Source organism: Lynx canadensis, chromosome A3, assembly GCF_007474595.2.
Source record: "Lynx canadensis isolate LIC74 chromosome A3, mLynCan4.pri.v2, whole genome shotgun sequence".
In the NCBI taxonomy this organism is placed as follows: Eukaryota; Metazoa; Chordata; class Mammalia; order Carnivora; family Felidae; genus Lynx; species Lynx canadensis.
Genome location: NC_044305.1, coordinates 72935143 through 72950880, shown reverse-complemented (window position 1 = coordinate 72950880; position 15738 = coordinate 72935143). Strand labels below are relative to the sequence as shown.

Genomic DNA, 15738 nt, shown 5'->3' with positions numbered 1-15738 from the left:
TTTGAGCCAGCATCGGGTTATCTTCTGTCAGCACAGAGCCCACTTTGAATCCTCTGACCCATCCCCCTATCTGCCCCTCCCCTGCTTGTAATCGCTCTCTCTCTCAAAAATAAATAAACTTAAAAAAAAAATAAAATAATTTTGAACCTGAACAAACTATTAAATGTAAACACCTACTGGTAGTATAAACATGCCAAAACCCAAAGGCAGATGTTTCCTTTTCTCACCATATACGAAGATTAAAAGGACAATAATTTTAAAATCATTATTCCTAAAGAAGGGTAATTACTTTGCAGTTATTATTTATCTAACTCTAGAATGTGCACCTCTGATGTGAGTTACTGAAATATTCTAATGAAAAACCACAAAGCATAGAGAGACCATTATTCTCAGACACAAAGGTTTCTAATGAAATCACCCAGTCAGACGGAACAAGGCCAACATGAAACATTCCAAATAATCAAATGACTCTCTAAAAAGGCACATATAGATGTAACACCAGGATAGGTATGAGAGTTTTTGTAGAAATGGCAAATCTCTGAATTCTCGGTTCCTGAAAAGCGCTTCCTGTTTGGAAAACAGTGACAATTTTGGATAGCAACATACCAGGAAATCCACATCAAAAGAACAGATGTAGTTTATCTTTCCCAGTCTCCATTCCCAGATTGTAATGCAAATTTTGTTAGAACTGGCAGATACCTTGGAGTTCATTTGGCCCTAGGTAATCTCCAAAGTCCCTTCTGTCTGTGACTAGAGACTAGAGAAGGATCAACAATATCCACAAACCTGGTAGGCTCATTTGCTGTAAAACCAACCAAGCATGACAATGATCAACTGCTACTGTTTTCAAGCTTTCATTTCAGATAATTGTTATTTGCCTGTCTGCCAACACTGGGGATTTGCAAAAACACAAAGGATTTTACCCTAGCTACAAAAATGCCACATAAACATATTTTCTTGGAGTACATCAAAGATTTTGCATTCAGCTTGTGACTGGAATCATTCATTTGCTGTTAGGTAGGTTTTTGCAGGGTGGGGGGGGGGGAGTGGGGATCCTGGAATTGCTTGTAGAAAATAAAGATAGTGAAAATATTTGTTGGAAGCCTGCTAAAATTTGTTATGGATTTCTTTCTTTTTAAAATATTTTTTTAAGTTTTTACTTATTTTTGAGAAAGAGAGAGCGCAAGCACTTGTGCACAAGGCGGGGAGGAGCAGAGAGACGGAGACACAGAATCTGAAGCAGATTCCAAGCTCAGAGCTGTCAGTGCAGAGCCTGATGTGGGGCTCGAACTCACGAACCGAACCTCGAGATCATGACCAGAGCCGAAGTCAGATGCTTAATTGACTGAGTCACTCAGGTGCCCCTGTTGTGGATTTCTTTCTAAACAAAATTAATAAAGATGGGTAGATGGGCATTGGGAGATTATTCCATTTGAGGTAAAAATACTTAATTTTGCTTAGAAAAAAAAAGTGCCTGTCTGCTAAAACATAACTAACAATTTATTTTTCTAAATGTTTATTTTTTGAGAGAGACAGATTGCAAGTGGGGGAGGGGCAGAGAGAGTGAGACAGAATCGGAAACAGGCTCCAGGCTCTGAGCTGTCAGCACAGATCCCAACGTGGGGCTAGAAATTACAAACAGTGAGATCATGACCTGAGCCGAAGTCAGACACTCAACCGACTGAGCCACCCAGGTGCCCCCATAATTAACAAATTTAATGGGATAAACAGCTCTTAGTGTTTTCAAATGAAGCTCCTGGGTTTTATATGTCTTTGTTTTTGGAATTAACTGATTAGAAGAGTTAACCAAGGATGAAAACAAACAGGGAAGAAGCTGGAGAATTCCATCAGTTAAGCAGCTAATCTATTTTTTTAATATTTTGTTTTTTGGGGGAAAATCATGCCAAAATAGATTATTGAAGAAATAATTTCCAATGGAAAGACCTCTACACAGGGAGCCAGAGACTGAGTTTAAATCTTATCTGTACCACCATTTTTGTGATCCCAGAAGATGGGAAAAGAAAGTAACATTGTGCCCCTACTGGTTTCACACACTGTGTAATGTAACTCTTAACACACTCATAAAGTAGTGATCCACAACCCCCTGGTTTCATGGGGGTGTTTTTTGGGAGAGAAATTCAGCCTCAGGGAGATTGAACAGCTTTCCCAGAGACAAGCAGGAGATACAAAGAGGATTCCAAGTCAAATAACCGCCTGGGTCTTGGCTTCCTCACTGTAGAATATGCAGACTGGATGATGGCCCTGTGATCAGAGTCCTAGACTTCCATAAAGCCACCATCACCTGATGGAAACCAGTCTCATCATGAACTCACATAATTCTTTGCTTGTGGGTAAAAGAACAATTCAGTGCCTTTGCCATTTGTCAGACAGATTAGAAATTCATGTTGATGGATATATATCTTTGATTAATAAAAATTATAAAGGGAATTATTGGTAGGACACTTGATACCTTTGAATAATAGAACCTATACGCTTATCTTTTTTCTTCTGTTTTTTTTTTCATTACTTTTTTCTGATTTTGGAAAAAATATGTTATTGTAAAATAATTTTAAAAATAAAGAGACAATTTAATCATAAACTCCGTAGCCAGTGTTAACTGCTTAACATTTTTTGGTATCTTTCCAATTTATTTCCTATACAAAAATATACTTTACTTCTAAAGTAAAAAGAAAAAAATCAAAAAAAAAAATTACCTCACCTAGTAGACTGTAAATAAATCTTGAATATTTCCTAATAACATTAAATAATCATCTAAACCATGACTTATAATGATTGTATAGTATTTCTTCCTATGGATCTACCATATTGTATTTAACCACCTGGGGGCGGTTTGGTGGCTTCAGGCCTTCTTTAGTCTGGTTTTATTTGCTGTTGGTAAGTTATTCAGCAATGAACCTATCCTGGTTCACACTCCTAATAATTTCCTTGAGATAAATTCCAAGATGTGAAAATATGGGCTGTGTTCTCTTCACAGCAGCACATATACTAATACTGAAAAAAAAAATCACTACTTCAAAGGATATTAACATTTTTTTTAATTAAAAAAAATTTTTTTTAATGTTTACTCTTTTTAGAGAGAGTGAGAGAGACAGAGCACGAGTGGGGGAGGGGCAGAGAGAGAGGGAGACACAGAATCTGAAGCAGGCTCTAGGCTCTGAGCCATCATAACAGAGGCAGAGGTGGGGCTCGAACCCCCGGAAACCAGGAGATTGTGACCTGGGCCAGAGTCGGAGGCTTAACTCACTGAGCCACCCAGGCACCCCAGGATACTAACATTTCTAAAGCTATCGATAGATATTATCAAATTTCTGGACTGAAAGACTAGAAATACTCATTTATAGTACTCATTTACATCTCCCCCAGCAAGGTTTGACAGTGTTCAGTCACTAAATCTTTGTCAACACTGGATACACTTTAATCCTAATTCTGATGGATTAAACATTGTTATTTAAAAATTGTTATTTCTAACTAAGAAGATTTAGCATTTTCATCTATCTGGTAGCCAACGTTTCCATTTTTGTCAATTATACATGTCCTTTCTCCATTGTACGGGTTTGCTGAAGGTCTTTACATTTCAAGAACAAACCAAAATTCTATCTAACACGCTTGTGGCTTATACTTTGCTCATGTGTGGTTTGTCTCTCTTGTTTCTTAGCAGTTGGGGGCAGGTAGACAGAAAGTTTTAATGTTTATATAATTGAATCTTTAATATTATCTTTATGGTTTCTTACTTTGCTTCTACATTCAGAAAGGCCTTTCACCCACTTGAGAGCAGTCAAACATTTACTTAGATATTCATATAATTATTTTATAGTTTTTTAAACACTTAACTCTTTAATTCATAAAGAATTTATTTTAATGTATGGTATGAAGTAATGATATATAACTTTTTTCTCCCAAATAGATAACAAACTGTCCTAGGGCCCACTGGTCAAGATGCTATTATATTCTAAATTCTTACACATAATAACCTCTATTTCTCAGCTTTGTTTTTTTTTGGGGGGGGTATTGTTATTTATCCTTATCCCAATCTGATACATTTTAATTATTTTAGTTTCGTAATATGCTTTAGTAAATACAGTATTTTCCTCTTCATTATCCGTTTTTTATTCAAGTTCTTGGTTATTCTCATTCTTTTATCCATCTAGACTAACTCAGAATAATTTAAAAGGAAATGTCAGATAACAATAACAAAACTTCTTCAGATTTTAACTGAAATTGCACTGAATATAATTGAAGTGATGTGTTTAATTTTTAGACTTCACATCCAGAACCAAGGTTGTCTCTCCATTTGTTCAAGCCTTTTGTATTCCTCTGTGAAGTTTTGTAATATTCTTTAAGCAAGTCTTGCATATCTCTTGTTATATTTATTTCTGGACATCTGATCATCTGTCCCTTTCTAACAATTAAGTAAGAACAATGGGAAGGATCATAAAAAATGAGACTGAAAAAAGAACAAAAGAACAGGGAAACAGGAGGAGTTGGTTGGGGAAATAATACAGATACCTATTCCGTTCATACAAAAATGCAGCAATTTGGTACTAGCAGAGATCCAAACATGCTGTAGTCAAGCAAGTAATCCTCACACTCTTTCAATTATGAACTTTAATCTCTATTGTGTACAAATCTGTAGACAGAAGATTCTGGGTCACATCCCAGGGTCCAGAGGAAATTTCTGCTATGTTGGAGCAAAGAAAGTTAATAGTGTTAACTGTGCTACCCATTTAACAAAGTAGAAAGAAGCAAATAGCTAAAGGTAGGTCCTGGGCTACCTGTGTTATTTGAGGTTGTGTACTCTAGGGGAAGACAGAGGCATTTAAAAATCAATGGCTCAGGTAGGCTCGTACTGTGTATCCCTCTATTTTTATGTCCAACCCAACGCTGTTCCTTCTAAAATAACTTCTCAACATGACAGAAAATGTTTTGATATGCAGTATGTGTAAACATTCATCAAAATGTAAAAACTTAATTTACAATATTAAAATCAGAACTGTTTTAAAGCATGCAATCCTTGAAATACTAGGGGTATTTGGTTTAGCATTTGATTAACACAAAGTTTTCTTTTCAGCTGCCTGCTGGGCACTTCACCCGATGGTCCTTACACTGTAGTTCTGAAAGAGAGCCCCCTCAGCTGATGTTAGCTTGCTTCAAGATCAATACAGTAAAAGGGTCCAAATTTTAGAAAAATAGAGCCATTCCTCAACATCAAAAATATATATATATATAAACACCTTAAATTCTTCACATAAAAGTTACCAAAAAAATTTTTTTAAATAACTACTTTACCTTTATATGTTTTACTCCACAGCTAACCACTCTGTTTGGCTGATATGGATCCCAGGAAATATCAAAAATCTGTTTAAAAGAATTAAAAATTACTCTGTTGGTAATATATGTGTTTTTGCCTTCTTTCAGATATCAGTTCAAATGCCAAGACTCTATCCAAAATTTAGAATACACTGTTAGTTGGATGGACTGAAAAATGGGCGATTTGGCTCTGGGGTTGGTTCAGGAATTGCTAACACATATTTTGTTGCCTCCTATCTACTTACCTTAGACCTGAATAAAGAAATAATAATTAACCGCAATCAATGAGACAAACTGGTGTCATATTTTTAACTTGGTTCATCCAGGGTAAACAAATTGGAATGCTTTAGAATAATTTTTTGATCCAATTTTTCTATACCTGTACACAATGCTAGTAACATACTTTGACATAGCTTTACAATAAAAAATCAAAAGAAGTATGAAGTGTTTTATTTGGAGTAGGAAAATGTTTAACAGTCAAATGCAATTCAATGTGGCCAACACTTTCTTGTAATCATGGGCAGGGGCATTTATTTGGCACCTAAATTAGCCCACTAAAAATAGTCCTTTAGCCTCTCATTTTAATCTGACCCAAAATACTATTCTATTTTGCATTCCCCAAGGAACTGAAAACATATCCATTAACACTACTGAATGTTCTTTAAGGAAAGCTACTAGACGGTTTGCAGGCAGTTCTTTTTCCATTTTTGGAACAAGGAAGAGAAGACAGTCAACCTTGAGGGTCAGATCACCTGTGGCAAAGTACATATTTCACCAGCCAAACTGAAAGATTCGTATCTAGTGGGTCTGAAATTTGGTCCATGCAGCTGCATTTTTAAACAGACCCCAAGAGATTCTGATGCAGTCAGTCCAAGGACCGCATTCTGTGAAGCTCTAATAGAAAAAAAGAGTAATTGTTAGGGCCAATGTCTAAGCCAGATAAAGAGCTCATGACACTAATTTCTCATCACATAGGAAGGAGCAATATGGATCAATCATCAGAGAGAAAAGGAGGACTACAGAAACAGCACTGAAGAAAGAGCACTTGGTCCAAGTACCAAGTTTCAATAAGGTCCAGTGCCCATTTTAGCTATGCAACCTCAGGCTAGTCTCATCATCTCTAAAATACATGACACCACCTCAGTTCTGTTATGAGGGCAATGAGTGTTATGAGCACTCAATTACAAAAATGAGTGCTAGGGATTAAGTATTTTCTCCACTAAAATAATCTTGAAGATAATCATTTGCCCATAAGGAGACATTAATAATTCATACTGGCACCAGTAATAAAGAACAAAACTGTGTTCTCCCAGTTTTGGGAGACACTGTGTTTCTCCCAGACAAATCATGGAGTCTGGAAGAACAGTGTTCAAAAAGAACAGTATTTCATTAAAACATTCTAGGATCTGAAAATTATACATTTGCACTAGAGTAGCATTGTACTTTTCATAATCTACTTCTAAGTGGAAGGTATAAAGTACATGAACAAAACAGTAAGAAATAAATTCACATTGATCTAGTCTAACTCAACTTACTTTATATGATACGATGGGATTATCACATAAGCAGAAACAGTAACATACAAAATGTGAGCATTACAAATATTTTCAAACTGTTCATTAAGTACTAAGTTAATACTGATTAATTACCAGTAAGTTAATAATCTGGGAGCGGAGCCCAAGCATCACTGCACTATAAAATCTCCCTAAGGAATTCTTACATGTTGCCAGGGGTAGGAACCATTGGGAACAAAAGGGTGCTGGAGCTCCTCCAACACTAAAGTTCCAAGGCTGGTCATTTCTGGACTTTCTGAGAACTTAATCCTTGAGTACAATTTGCTCAAATGTGCTGTAACAACTATCGGGTCACCTTAAAATTATGATTCTCCCTCAAAGAATATACTGTTCATTTGAAAAAAATTTTTCAGAGTTCACACTAAGGAAGAGATGATGAATTTCATATTTAATTCAGGCCTCATTCTCACTTACACTGAGAAGAAATACAAAACTATTAATCAATGTAAGATAATTATGCCAATTCACTTTGTTTGAAATTATAAAAAATAAAGTGGTCACATTATTTTAATTATGCAAGAGAATGGAGAAATAGATTTCTGACCTGCTTCATAACCTACCTTGCCTGCTATGACTGTATGAAATTATTTCTGAGCACACTAACTTCAATATGATAAGCAAGGCACAATCTTAAGATTCTCAAATATAACAAAAATCCCTAAGTTGTCATTATACTCATTTGAAGTTAAAATGTATACACCTGTAAACATATTTTGTGAGTATTATTTTCTAACAACTAATTCCATTTCTAAAGGAATACATCAAAACTTTACAATTTAAAATTCAATTCTATTTTGACTTTATGATGAAGAAGCTAGATGCCAGTATCAAAAATTTGCTTTGCCTATGAAAGGTAGTAACAATTTAAAGAAAGCATCCAATCACCAGAAGAGATCATGCCAACACAGCTATTAGTCAGGAATTGATTTTTGTTTTTAAAGTCAGTTTTTAGGTTGAATATGTAGGAGAAATCTTTACATGGAGAATTTATTTTTAAAAATAGTACAAATCTGGGAAGCTACTTCACAATTCGCTCATAGTTATGAAAACTGCGTGGCTTGATCCAACAAGCTCTTCTTACCCGGTCGGAGTGGCCGGTGGCTGAGGCCAGAAGTTTTCCCTTCCTCCAGTCCCAAATGCAGACTGTGTTTTTTGCATCCAGTCCCACAGAGGCCAAACGCTAAGAATAAGAACAATAATTTAATAGCTGAAACTGACAGGCACATTCCTGACTATCCATGTCTTCTTTCAACAAATGGTCACTGATTACCTACTCTGGGCCAGGCATTGAATGTATGCAAAAAAAAAAAAACAAACAAATGATTTCTCAAAATCTATTTAAAGTCCACTGCTAAAGGCATCACAGATGACTTCCATTAGCATATACTACAATTTCAAAAACCCAAAAGCTGTGACTCGTTTGTCACAAAGCCTCTGATTTAAGCAGGTGAAATCAGAGGAACACAACTTGAAGACAAGGTTCAGATTTTTTAATTTTTAAATTTAAAATGTTAATGTGAGATTAAAGATAATCTAGGATTCCATAATCTAAAAGCCTTGCCCAACTGCTAAAATCAAAGGGATTGACGAACACATAGGGAAGAAAAACCCATAAATGAACGTTACATTCATTCTTAATCTTCATAGTTTCACAAACATTTCAGGTGACTAAAGAGAGTATATACTGCTGGTAAAAGAAATCTGGTACTTCATCTTCCAGTCTACATTCTTTGGGTTCATTTCAGAACTCGTTCTCAAGGAAAAAGAAAATTCAACACATTTAAGTATACACAACATCAAAAGTATCAAAATATGTATTAGAAACACCAACATCAGAGGACCTAGTAGGATGCCACACCTAAGGAAACAGCCCTGTGTCATGGATAGAGGTCTGGAATGGGTGTAATGAGATTTGGCTTCTGTTTTGACTTGTGAGGAACCAGATCTTGAAAAATTAATTAACCTCATTAAATTAGGTTTTCTCATTTGTTTATAATTATTTTTTTTTCAACATTTATTTATTTTTTGGGACAGAGAGAGACAGAGCATGAACGGGGGAGGGGCAGAGAGAGAGGGAGACACAGAATCGGAAGCAGGCTCCAGGCTCTGAGCCATCAGCCCAGAGCCCGACGCGGGGCTCGAACTCACGGACCGCGAGATCGTGACCTGGCTGAAGTCGGACGCTTAACCGACTGCGCCACCCAGGCGCCCCTAGGTTTTCTCATTTGTAAAATAAATGCAAAATATCTGTTATGTCTACCTTGTAGGATTATTGTATGGGTCAATGCAATCAGTGAAATGATGTAAGTCAAAGTGTTTTGAAAATACAGTGTCACTCAAGTTTAAGAGTATCTGAGCTTATGTGTTTCACTATGTTTGAGTGTGTGTGTTTATGTGTGTATATATATGTGGGATGACATATGGCCACATATAGCTACATGTATATATGTGTTGTTATGCAGGGATTACTCAGGTTTCTTCAGTAAAGATGGCTTCTATTAGTAATGTTTAGTATAAAAAATATATAGTTGGAAGTTTTAAAAATATGCCCTCAAGAAAGAGGGTCTTTGTGGTGTTTTTTCCCCTGTTTTAATTGTGCATTCAAGCAATGAAAACTGTAATATGTGGTTGCATTTTTATCCATATAAAAAAACTTAAAGTGGTGAATTTCATTTGGCTTATTCTTTTGCTTTTTTTTTTTTTTTTAATAAACACAGGCACTAAAGTAAAATCCACATTTCCTGATGGAAAAAAAAAAAAAGCCAAAAGTTATCTATTTTGTTCATTTGTAGACAGTGACAGGCCCCATAGCTACCTAAAAAGCATTTCTATTGCCTTTTGTTGTTGGAGAGGTGATGGGCCATTTGTCATTTTCTAAATATCACTTGATTCCAGTGAACTCTGTCCAAGGAATAAGGCAGATCTGAAGCAGTAGGCATCAACAAGCCAAGAAATTCATCACAGCAAGCAAATAGGTTATTCTTCTCAACTGACAGTTAAGTGCCATGCAGTCCACCCCCAACGTCACTCTTCCAAATGGAACCTACAAGTGAACAAGTAAGATTCCAACACAAATCACATGGACAAAGAATTAAACATTAAAGCTGGATTTCCTTCTGCTGCATGGCATTTTCTTGTGATGCTTCTGAACACATTTTTGACAATGTTTGCTAGAAAAACACAATCAGACAACGTGCATATAAGTACACATCTAAGCATACATTTACACTTAGACTTGTATATGCATTCTGGTATTCATTGATTTAGTCAGGAAGTCCGGAACTACAAATCTGGACAAATGTGACTACCCAGGTATTTCTCCTTATACATGGAATCACAGTGGAATGGATGCATTATCCTAACTAAAGTAGATGTGATTAGAGTAGTAAAATAAAAAAACTATACATTCCAGGGGTCTACATATGTAGTGAAGCTAGTCCAAGAAAGAAAAATGCAATAGTGATCATTAACCTCTCAAAACAGCAGGAAACACTAAGTAAGCTGTTTAAAAAGTGACTCAAACCAGCTCAAGTCCCGTGATCACTCAACTTGCCCCAAACTCTCAGGCCTGTCAAGCCTCTATGAAGAATTTCACAGGTCTTTACACAGCAAGGACTTACAAAATGAACGCTGAAATTTGACAAAACCTGGAATGAAATATTAACTGGCAGAAATACAGAGGAAGGGTGGCCCAGGATCATGGAGAAGGCTGGGGAAAAGTCACAGCCCTAGTTAGGAGGTGGAGGCAGTGGAAGCCAGGAAAGGTGCCTTTCTGTGTGCACTGCCCTTTCTGTAACATATTTTTAAAATGGACATGTAACTGACATCTGTAACGTTAACAAACCTTTTCTGCCAAGGGTTGCTGGAAGTCAAAGGCAAGAAAGAAAGCTTGTTAGGGGTCCTGGGAAGGCTTCATGAAGTATGTCCCTTAAAGACCTTTGAAATGTCTTCGAAGAATGAATCATTTTAAGGGGCAAAGAAGGTGAGTAGGGCACCAGAGACGGAGAAACACAGCATGAGGGAGGGGCTGGAGGAGCCAAAGTGCAAGGTCTGGTAGAGGAATCTCACCGCCTTGTCCAATCTGACTTCAAGGAGATAGTGAAGCCAAGGCTAGAAGAGTCAGCCTACAACACCCAGACACAAATTATAGACTTATTCACGGTGTTCTCCAAGCTTTGGTTGTTTTTAAAATAATGCTCTCACACTTTTTCTAGTTGGTGAAATACATTAGCAAGAAACTGTGTGGAGACCAGTCAGAGGATACTTCAAATGTCAGGCAGGACATGGATTTGTAACTTACAGGATGGTGGCAGAGAATGGGAGGGGAGAATGCATGTAAGGGTCACTGTAGAGATACTCACAAACACTCATGAATCAGTGGCAGCTTGAACTGTGGGGAGTGGGTAGGGAGAAGGAGGAGTTAGAAGAGGAACTTAAAAAGTCAAAGAGAATTTTCTCAGTGAATTATTAGGAGGTGGTGAATTATCAAGAGAGGACATTCTCAAAGCAAAGGGAACCAAGGAGATGCTCAGGGCTTGAAGTATATGAAAAACGTTTGGGCCAACACTAATTCCAAATAGGAAGCTAACATTGGACCTGGGTCACGATGGACCCAATCAGCATGAGTTCATGACTTCCTTCTGGAAGCTTTTCAACCAACGCTAAGACTGGGGGAACCAAAACTGGGGCCTACCCAGAGCTGGGTATCAGTGCCACAGCTTGGAAAAGGATCCGACATGATTCTAGGAGGCAGACAAGGGGAGGTGGCAAGGGTTAATAGACTTTCTGAGCCTATAAGCTTCATGCACTGTAACTCCAGGTGACTCGTGAGAAGTCATTACAGAAAACAGAAATGGAAAAAGATACATACCTGTCCGTCTGAGTCGAAAGCCAAGCAGGCGACTCCATGTGTATGGACATCCTTAAGAATAGACACAGTCTGGACATTATAGGAATCCCATATACATATATATGGCTCCTTTCCAACTTGGCCAGTTGCAACAAGAGTTTTATCTGGGTGTAAGGCAAGGCTGAAAAATAAAAAAGCCTCTTTTCATTTCCTCCTGAACAAAGTTAGGAAAAATATTGATTTTCTTTTATCCACATTTCTCAATCATCTAGCAAGATAATCTCAAGAGAAAAAGTCTGAACTGTCCTCAAAGTAGTAAGTTACCTGACTGGTCTGATGGAAATGTTGAATGGAAAAGAGAGGCTTAGCACAGTTTAACAATAATTTCATCTGATTTTACCCATTTGGTTACCTTGAAAATCAGACACTATTATAATTCCAGGATTAGAAAACCTACATGGTTCTAGAATTGTTTTATGTCAAGATATTTACTTAATGACTTTCAAAGTATTACTCAGCTTTTTCAAGTTAGCTTTTGACTTTAATTTGAGGGGGAAAAAACGTTGTTGCTAGGAGACAATGTGCTGCTCAGAATTAATTAAACCTGCCTGCACAAGTGCTGGATCCCAACTTCATTAGGATTTCAAACCACGAAGGGGTCCCAGAGTCAAGTGCTGTTTCTGTGTCTGTTACCACAGATTATGCATTTTCAATGACAATTCCTATTTTACACAAATCACTGTAACACCAAGAGAACCACAAATTACTATGCTTGTGGTCTTTGTAACATTTTTCCTCTGTAGTCCAGTCAAAATAAAACTTTGTCAAATGCCAACAAGAATTTCAGGGAGTCTGTACTAGTCCAGAGGGGGAAATGTCATTATTGTTATTCCTAGATGAGCAAGGACTCTTCATGTTATATAATCATTGTGTAAAGAAGTTGTGCCTTTCTAAAAACAGGTGTTGGGAATTGAAAAAAACAAAAGGGCACATACCTATATGAAAAACTAGCAGATTACTGTTTACACAATAGAAGCGGAATTTTTTTTCTTTTTCCGATTTCAGCATCTATTTACACAATTAGCAGAGTTTTGTTTTGTTTTTACTTTTCAACTTCAGCATGATTTTAATACAAGTAAATGCTCTATAATCAGATACCTGAATTTGCACTCAATGCCCCTATGACCTCTGGTTCTTTGGGCCTGTTGATCTCTTTTGCCTCAGGTTCCTCATCTAGAAAATGGAGTTATTACATAAAAGTAGACAATATACAGAACACAGAGCATTCAGCACTGCACCCGGCTCAGAGTAAGCACTCAAAGCAAGTATCATTATCATCATTGTTTTGTGTAACTGACATCTAGATACAATTAACATATGCACAGCTAGGTGGATACAGTGCCTCTTTCAAACACAAATTACTTCCTGCTTCTTTCAGGGCCCACGTGTGTTCTCCACAAATTCTGCAGCAACCAAGCCCCTAAACTATCCCCCCCGGCACTCTTTCCACCATGCTCCCTTCCTGGGCCTCCACCAAACCTAGTGTCTTTTGCACGGGACCGGGAGTACTATACCCTTTCAGCATTGAGCGTCCTCCCAGACTCCTGCACCCTGGTGCTGGAGTGCAGCTGGTCTTCCCAGGAGTTCCCAACACCTGTCACTGCACACGTCCTTGTTCCTGGAACTGCTCCCTAGACTGGAGGTGCCTCCTATCTGCACTCTCCTCCCAGGCTGGGTGCTATATGGGGTTTTTGTCTTCTTAGACAAATAGAGTGCAGGTGGAGCCTACAGTGGGTGCTCTGTCGCTGTGGGGAAGGAAGGTGCAATTATGGGGCTAGATGCAGGGGCAGGGAGAGGATGGCTGGGAGGCGCTGAGCATCAGGGGCCCAGAGGACCAGAAATCAGGCCCCAAGTGCTGCTGCCACAACTACTCTTGCCAGAAGTCTGATCTAAGGGGAGCTCAAGAGTTCTGCAGGAGGCGGTGGAGGAGTACAGGGAGTAATACCTGGGCGCCCCAGGTGCCAGAGGCCCCTCATGAAGGATTAATCTATAAGAAGTTTGGCTCACATCACCTGTCAAGCCAAACCCCAATCCTCCACAATGCCTCCTGCCCCTTCCCTTCCACTCAGAGTTGCAACGTAGGGCACTTGTCCCAGGGGCCAGTCCTGGTGTTGGGGACCTGGTTTTGGCCCAAAGGCTGGGAGGTACTGCTGGAGGCCAGAGCTAGGGAGTGAAATGCACATACCCCAGCCACAAGTCTACCACCTTCCAGGAGGAAGAAGGGCTCAGACAGCAATCTTCTTCTGCAGGGGTCCCTGGGGCCCAATCCAACAAGTGCAAAGGTCCAAGCCCACAGCAACAAGAATGCACCATCATCGTACATCCTCAGGGCCAGTGGTTTCTCCTGGCAGCAGTAAGGTGTCTAGAATTGTCCCAGGAGATCAGTGCTTCCTGTTCCTTGAGCCTCTCCCTGAACAACATTCTCAGGGCTTTGGTCTCCCTCTCTCTGAGGTAGCGTTCTGCAAGCATTCTGCCAGTGTTCTGCGATGGGTCAGCTGGCTTCTCCACCCCAGCCCCCTCCATCAGCAAATGTTCTCCTGTGAATGGGCTCTGGATGCCCATAAGCCTGTGCGGGGTGGGAGTGGTGCACGTTTCCCATAACGGCAAACAAGGGGCAGGTGTGCTCTGCGGCTTACGACGTGGGGGGAGTGAGTGCAGACCCAGATGCACCAGCAGGGAGGGGATGCACTGGTAGGCGCTGAGCGCCAGAGCAGCTCAGAGTGCAGATATCAGGTGCCCTGGTACTGCCCTCCACCACTCTCCCCAGAGGAAGCCCCTCCTCACCAGATCTAGGGAATTCTAAAAACTGGTAAGAAGAGGCTTGGGATAAGAAACACCTGGGTGCCCCAGATCTGAGTGGCCATCTAACAAGTGCTTGCTGGCAAATGTATCCTCAGGAATCTTTATAAGGAGAACCAGAGAAAAATAACATACATAAAAGGTGCAGAGGGCATCCAGGTGAAAAGATGGTACTCACAGTTAGTCTTGCAGAGAATAGCAGAAAATGAGATGGGTCAGGTAAGCCAGGGCAGCCTTGTAAGTCTTTTTAAGCAGGCCAGGAAGTTAGGACACCACTGACAATTATTAGAAGATGTGACATGAACAGGTACGTATTTTAGTAAGGTAACTCTAACAGCAGTGAGGCAGTGGGAAGGACAGATGGGTGGGAAATGTTAGGAGAGGAGGCCATGAGGCCAGGAAGGGAACAGGTGACAGACAGTGAGGTAAGAAGAGGTAGATGGGGCAGAAAAAAGGATCAGTTAAGAGATATTTAAGGGAAAGAGGTAAAGAGGTTGAAAATGCCAAAAGCGAAGGAAAAGGCTGAGCATGTCAGAGCTGACTGAAATTTTTTGCTTGGGCAACTTTTAAAGTCACAGAACTTGTAGCACTAGAGTTTAAAGCCTATGAGGCCTGATTCTGGGAAAAGATGGCCTTAACCCAATTTTTAGTGGGAAACCAAGGAGACCCCCCTCAAGTTAGCACCACACCTAGAGTCCTAAGTGCTAAAAAAAGAGGATCTGATTGGACAGTATGATCCACGAGGGCAGGGGCTCTTTCCATCACTCTACACATAGTTCCTGAGGCAGAGTTCACGCGGCAGAGTATTCACTAACAAAGTGCTTGCCAAAGAGGGAGCAAATGATGCCACCAATCATGGCTGCCATACTGCCTCTCCACACTGACAGTAAGTTCTTTTTTTTTTTTAATATATGAAATTTATTATCAAATTGGTTTCCATACAACACCCAGTGCTCATCCCAAAAGATGCCCTCTTCAATACCTATCACCTACCCTCCCCTCCCTCCCACCTCCCATCAACCCTCAGTTTGTTCTCAGTTTTTAAGAGTCTCTTATGCTTTGGCTCTCTCCCACTCTAACCTCTTTTTTTTTTTCCTTCCTCTCCCCATTGGGTTTCTGTTAAGTTTC

General features: G+C 39.2%; 1 protein-coding gene across 1 annotated transcript in view; it reads right to left on the bottom strand.

The window, feature by feature from the left end:
* The window catches only part of EML6 (EMAP like 6), a 169643-nt gene extending 155516 nt beyond the window's left edge, over positions 1 to 14127 (bottom strand). The window contains exons 1-4 of the mRNA XM_032592775.1: positions 13997 to 14127; positions 11773 to 11932; positions 7984 to 8082; positions 5308 to 5376 (exon numbers count right to left, since the gene is read on the bottom strand). Coding sequence (XP_032448666.1) covers positions 5308 to 5376; positions 7984 to 8082; positions 11773 to 11932; positions 13997 to 14127 — 459 coding nt within the window. The remainder of the gene's footprint in view (positions 1 to 5307; positions 5377 to 7983; positions 8083 to 11772; positions 11933 to 13996) is intronic.
* Positions 14128 to 15738: the final 1611 nt, after the last annotated feature.